Source organism: Zea mays, chromosome 7, assembly GCF_902167145.1.
Source record: "Zea mays cultivar B73 chromosome 7, Zm-B73-REFERENCE-NAM-5.0, whole genome shotgun sequence".
Lineage (NCBI taxonomy): Eukaryota > Viridiplantae > Streptophyta > Magnoliopsida > Poales > Poaceae > Zea > Zea mays.
This window is the reverse complement of record NC_050102.1, coordinates 177,359,550-177,365,957: the sequence shown is the minus strand read 5'-3', so window position 1 is coordinate 177,365,957 and position 6,408 is coordinate 177,359,550. Positions and strand designations below refer to the sequence as shown.

The window sequence follows — 6,408 nt, the reverse complement described above, 5'->3', positions numbered from 1 at the left end:
AGGCGATCCTTGCATTGAATGCTCCTGCGATCCGGTCGGTTGGCGAGGCGATCTGGTCAAGGTTGCTTCTCCGTGAAGCCTGCCCGAGCTAGGCCTCGGGCGAGTCGAAGATGCGCCCGTTACTTGAGGAGACCCTCGGGGAAGGCGTGAATCTGCCTTGGTCTTCCGTTCCTGCCCGAGGCTGGGCTCGGGCGAGGCAAGATCGTGTCCCTTGAGTGGACGGAGACTTAACCGGAATTGCGCCCATCAGGTCTTTGCAGCTTTGTGCTGATGGTGGTTACCAGCTGAGATTATGAGCCTTAGGGGTACTCCTAATTACGGTCCCCGACACTATTAATGTATAAAATCATTTCTCATCCTTCACCCCATGAATTTAGATAGACTTATATCTAAATTTTGAAAAGGGGTGGAATGTCAAATTCCAAACTAAATAAGTTACTTTATTGAGTGAATTTTAATTCCTCTACAATAAAAAGATCCAAACTCCTCATAAGCCTATTAGATATCGCTCGGGATACGAGAATGTTGTATGTTGTAATAAATAAATGGTTGTATGGTTTTGCAGGTCCGTGAATTCTCCTCTTATTAATAAATGCTGGAACAATGAGCTTTCGGATCTTAAAAATAAAAGATGTACAGCATGCATGCGACTCTAGCAGTCTAGCATATACTCTCATTGCACAATGCACCTACAGGCTACAGGCTTCTGAGGAGCATGGGGAGCCCGTGCCTTGGCCGCAGGGTGATCACGTCCATGGGCGCGTGCACGTACGTGGGGGACAGCTCGAGCGCGAACCTCTGCAGGATGATGGCGACCACGGCCTTAGCCTCGATCATGGCGAAGTTCTGACCGATGCACGACCTAGGTCCGCTGGAGAAGGCCAGCAGCGCGTTGGGGTGCTTGGCCGCCCTGGTCACCCCGTTCTGGAACCTCTCCGGCCTAAACTCGCCAGCGTCATCGCCCCAGACCTCCGTGTCCCGGTGGATCGTCGCGATCGGGATGGTCAGGATGGCGCCCTCGGGCACCCGGACGCCGCCGAGGTCGAGGTCCGTCCCCGCCTTCCTCTGGATCAGGGACACTGGGCCGTACAGCCGCAGCGTCTCCAGGAGGAACATGTTGACCAGCCTCAGCCTATTGAGCGCGTCGCCAGTGGGGACCTCGTCCGCGCCGCACTCCTGCCGGACCTCCTCCCGGAGCCGGCCCTGCCACTCCGGGTGCGTGCTCAGCAGGAAGCAGGCCCAGGTGAGCAGGTGCGACGTGGTGTCGTAGCCGGCGAAGAAGAAGGTCTTGCACTCGTCGACGATCTCGTCCATGCTCAGCGTCGGCGCCTCGCCGCCGTGCTCCGCCGCCTCCAGCATGAGCCCGAGCAGGTCGTGGCCGTAGCCGCCGCCGGCGGTGTCCTTGCCGGCGACGGCGAGGCGTGCCTTGATGATGTCCATGAGCATGCCCCTCACCCGCCTGTCCAGCTCCCGCGTCCGTAGGTTATTCCGGGTGGGGAGGTACCTGAGCGCTGGGATCTGGACGTCGAAAGCGGTGGAGAAGGCCAGGAACTGGAGCTCCCTCTGCGCCAGGAACACCTGCCTCCCCTCCCTGTAGCTGCTCCCGAACGCCGTGCGCGAGATCACGTCGGCGGTGAGCTCCTCGAACTGGCTGCTGAGCTCGACGACCTCCGCGTCGCCGCCTTTGGCCAGCTTCGCCTCCCACTCGGAAATCATGGACAGGGCGCAGTCGGACATGGTCGCCGTCATCGTCTTGAGCTTGTCCATGTTGAAGGCCGGGTGCACGACCTTGCGGTGGCGCTTCCACTCGTCGCCGTCGGTGAGGAGGAGGCCCCTGCCGAGCAGGCGGGTGACGTATTGGTTGATGTGGTTCTTGGGGTAGAGGCCGGTGCGGTCGAAGAGCACCTGCCTGACCAGGTTCACGTCCGCCAGGCACAGGTTCGGCGTCGCCCCGTTCCAGTACAGGAACGTCCGGCCTGCAGCAGTGCATGCAGCTTCGATCAGTACACTACTACACTACTACAGCGTGATCGATCGAGCAGGTAGTAGCTAGCGATGGATGGGCCGGGTCAGGCACGCACGCACGTACCGTAGAGCGAGATCCACTTGCGGTGGTGCGGCTGCACCATGGGGACGAAGTCGTGGTCGCCGACGTCCAGCGTGGCGCGGGCGCCCTCGGCGCGGAGCCGCTTCATCTCGGCGAGGTTCCCGGCGAGGAACCTGTAGGCCGGGCCGCGCACGCCCTGCGCGCGCAGCCGCCGGGCGACGGCGTATGGGCGCCAGACGAGGCGCACCAGCGCGTTGAACGCCCACGACGCCAGCACGGCCGCGACGGCCGACGCCACCATCCAGGCCGGACCCATGGCGCTCGATCTCCCTGTCTGCCCTGCCGGCCGGCTGATGGGGTCAGCTCGATCGATGGAGACTGCTCGTGTCTGTTTCGTGTGGAATGGTGAGTGAGCGGAGGCGGGTCAGGTATTTGTAGCGCGCGCGCGTTTCTTGGCCGGGTTCGGTTTGACCTCCACCCGAACATGGGCAGGCACGCAAACGCAGTCGTGGAGAGCCCGCGCCGCACGGCCGGCGGTGACCTCGCCGTGAGAACGGGCGTTCTCCGCTGGGGCCCTGACGTCCACATCGCCGTGTTCCATGGCGAAGAAGCCATGTCGCGCTCGCTGGTCAATTTGGGATGGATCTGTTTGTTTTCATTTCTTGCGCCTAGCATTCCGCGTCGGGTGCCTGATTCTCATCATCATCACGTGTCCGGCGGCGCCATCGCAGGTATTAAAATCGTGAAAGCCGTTCAAATTGTGAGCAGGATCGGAAGCGTGCGTTGAAGTGAAGCAAGTGGGGTTGGTTGGTGTGTGGTGCAATGCAAACACAGAGGGGGAGCAACTCCAAAAGACTATATATAGGTTTTGTAAAGGTAAATTTAGCTAATATTAAAAGAAAAATGTATTTAATAGACTCTGTAAACGACTCTTCAAATTTAGTGGCTCTCTATTTCTCCATCTTCACTCTCCATTTTTGGATAGCATGCTTCACTCTCTATTCAGTCCGTAGGTTTACCGAGTCTGTTGGATTAGCCTACACTTTTTTCCTCTAAAATCTATTTTAGAGAGTAGCTAAATCAGTAAATTTGGCTAGTATTTTTAGCTAATCTCTTGGAGTTGCTCTTACCTCGCTAAAGAAACCATCTCTTCGTTTTAATTGCTAGCTGATCTGCATGCAGTCAACTCCAACCGCCACGATCCAACCATTTGTCTTCTTCTGTCAACTGGAGGCAAACAACAAGAATGACCGTGCATTATTTGGTGTTTTATAATTCCTTGATAGGTGGGTGGTCACATAAAAAAGAGTTAATTAGTGCATACAGTGCTATGTTTACATTCTTCTTTTTGACAAATTTTGGAACACAGGATTCCATTCTTTCTGACACGGTGGTTGTACTACAGGTATGCCTTCAGGAGTTACCGGTACCACTAGATCTAATATATGTAAGATTAAAATTTTGGGCGCAACGAAACATGCGGAAACACAGTAATCTATGTGTATCTAGGTTGCCTTCAACGTTAAAAGGTACCGGTACCACTAGATCTAATCTACTTCATCCGTCCACATGAGGTAGTCTTTCTAAGTTTATCCTCAGTTAAATTATTTTAAACTTTGACCCATAATATATGTAAGATTAAATTAGTTTAAACTAAAAAAATTATTTCAAACCATGATTAATCTAACACTTTTATTTTTTATGTTGTAAAATCTTATAAAACATCTGGTATATTACGTTGTTGACATCTTATGTGGACATAGGGAGTGGTAAATATGGTAGAGAGAGGCTAAGCTTAACATCATACCCCATCGGTTCACAAATATATTACGTTGTTGACATTTTTTTTCCAAAACTTTGATCATTCATCTTATTCAAAATATTTATTCTTCAATATAAAATTTAAAGTCACTCTCAAACAATGACGAGTGGTCAAATCTTTGGAAAAATGTCGACGATATGGTATATTTACGGATGTAAAAGATGAATTGTGGGAGACTATATTTATGGCTTGTATCTACTATCTTTTTGTACTATCTAATAAAAAACTAGTGGTCTAGCTCTGAACAGATCATTGGTGGTACCAGAGTACTTAAGGGTATAAATTTTTGAGGGTGTATCTAAGTTATTAAAACCTGAAGGGGTTTCAAGTCCTGCCCGCACTTCACGGGCTGCTTGGCTGTGACTCCAACGACACGTGCCACAGGTACGGAGCGACTGAACTCCCGGACCCGAGTTTTTTTATGCAATTCACCTTTGAGGTTTCAGCCTTCTCTCCCTTCCCACTTCTCCCATCTCTAGATCTCGGGTTCCCACTCCTCGCTGCTGCGCCGCTTCCATCGCAGCCCAGATGCCACCGCCCCTCTCCCTATTCCGCATCCACTGGGTCTCGCCGCCGTAGCCGCCTACCCCGGCAGCGAAGTCCGTGGAGCCAATGACGGTGAGGCAGCCACATCGGTGTCGCGACCGTCGACGTCCTCCTCTACCCGGCTCGATCCCTTCCCCTTCCACCTTTGCCCGCCCAAGCCCGGTCGGAACCACTACTGAAGCTGGAGCGCAACCTCTGGATCCTCAGCCCTTGGATCTTGCTCTCACCACACCACCCCCGTGCCCCGACAATGGCGGCTCGCCAGCAGCACCGCCATAGCTTTCTACTGGTCCTGCTCCTGCTCTCCCTCCTGGCCACCACCGCGTAAGGCCACCTCATCTCTGGTGGCGGCCCATCTGTGCCGCTCATCTCAGTGATCTGCCTCTCGGGCTCCCGGTTGGCTACGGGTGCGGCGGCGACCAGGGAGAGGTGCGAGCAGTCCTATGGCTTCCTCCCCTGCACCGCCATCGTCTTCGAGAACCTCTTCCTCATGCTGGAGTATGCCTTCCTCATGTACAAGGTGACCACGTACCTATTGGTGGGGAGTGAGCTGCTACTCGGGTCATGGGGGTCGGCCTCGTCGGCGGACTCCTCCCCATCCTCAGCGCCCTCCCCGACGCTCTCCTCGTGGTCAGTTCCCTTTCCGTTCATTCGCCTCATTCTGTGCTTTGCTGTGATACATCGCTAGCCATTCGGTTGCCGGCTCCATGGTTTGAGTCCGTCTAGAGCTTGCTTCCTTCACACTTTTAGTGTAGAAAGGGTCGTCGAACTGCTTTTGCGATTGGCAGGGGCCGCAGGTCAAAAGCAATCGTAGTGGTGATGGTCTGATTGGAGTTGAAAACATGTTTTCACTTTCATTTCTTTAACGCTTTCCTGTCAATCGCTTAAACTGATTTCAGCAGTCAACAAATCATACTGAATCTTGCTTGTCCTGGTGGCTCATTTTTTTATTTCTTTTACTGTACACATGAATAACATTTTTACCTGTAATGAACGGTTCCTGTGTCTTTAGGCATAAACTTTATCACTTTCTATCAACACTACAGCAGTATCTCCACTTCCATTTATCTGATATATCGTGGCGCCGTTTTCAACATTCCCTTAAAAATCAGGTATAGCAGTTCAATCACTATCCTTGTAAAACTTCACCCTGAGAGGAATTAATATGCTTTGTTAGGCTTCTTTTCTTAATTTTTCTGTTCACTAAATACACTTATCACTTATGAATTGAACTATGGCCACTAATATTCTGTTATTGCTTAGGTGAGGGATATACTGGATCTGGAGTATGTGCATATATGTTATATTACTGATGCACTTGACATGTGAGTGAGACCTTAAAAAATTATTTTGTATTTTGTGATACTGGCCATGTACTTATGACTTATGTATACTATTTGTTCAAATGAAGGGGAACAACATCAATGTGCAAAACTTATTTATGCTTCATCTCTTTAGCGGTGTAATTCATTGCCATCAGCACAATATAAATAATAATAAAATTACCTGACTGTTAAATTTCGGCTTGGCATCTTTGCATTTGATTACATAAGTGAGTATATGGAGTATGAACCTATGTCTGCAATGACACTAATTGTGATTGGAGTCCTATTCATAGGCTTGATGTTTCTAGCAGTCTAATTTGCTTTGACATTGGATCGAAGTATAAACTTTTGATTATTCCTTTTTACGGAGCTCTAGATCGAACAAGCCCCTATCAAATCGGTATTAAACAAATAGTTTTGGTGAAGAAAAGGCATGATCTGAGCTATTTTCCTACCATGATGATGGAGCCATGAAAACGTTTTCATCTCCTTGACATGACAAATATTATAACAAAACTCGGATACAAGCCTTTTTGCCTAATGTGTTGTAAGACGACTTCAATTCTGTAAAAAAACTGCTTCACAAGAGGATCCATACCTAGAGTCACATTTAGAAGGCATTGTCTTACCAAATTGTCCCTTAAATCAAAGTCATGAGGATAAAACCA

The 6,408-nt window shown here is 50.5% G+C and overlaps 1 protein-coding gene across 1 annotated transcript; it reads right to left on the bottom strand.

Annotated features, from left to right (window-relative positions):
• Positions 1 to 553: 553 nt before the first annotated feature.
• On the bottom strand, positions 554 to 2,436 carry LOC100272288 (putative cytochrome P450 superfamily protein). The gene is made up of 2 exons (NM_001146775.1): positions 2,090 to 2,436; positions 554 to 1,976 (listed from the first exon to the last, which is right to left on the bottom strand). Exons 1-2 carry the CDS (start codon positions 2,361 to 2,363, stop codon positions 697 to 699), a joined length of 1,554 nt encoding a protein of 517 aa, NP_001140247.1. The 5' UTR covers positions 2,364 to 2,436; the 3' UTR covers positions 554 to 696.
• Between the last annotated feature and the right edge of the window lie 3,972 nt (positions 2,437 to 6,408).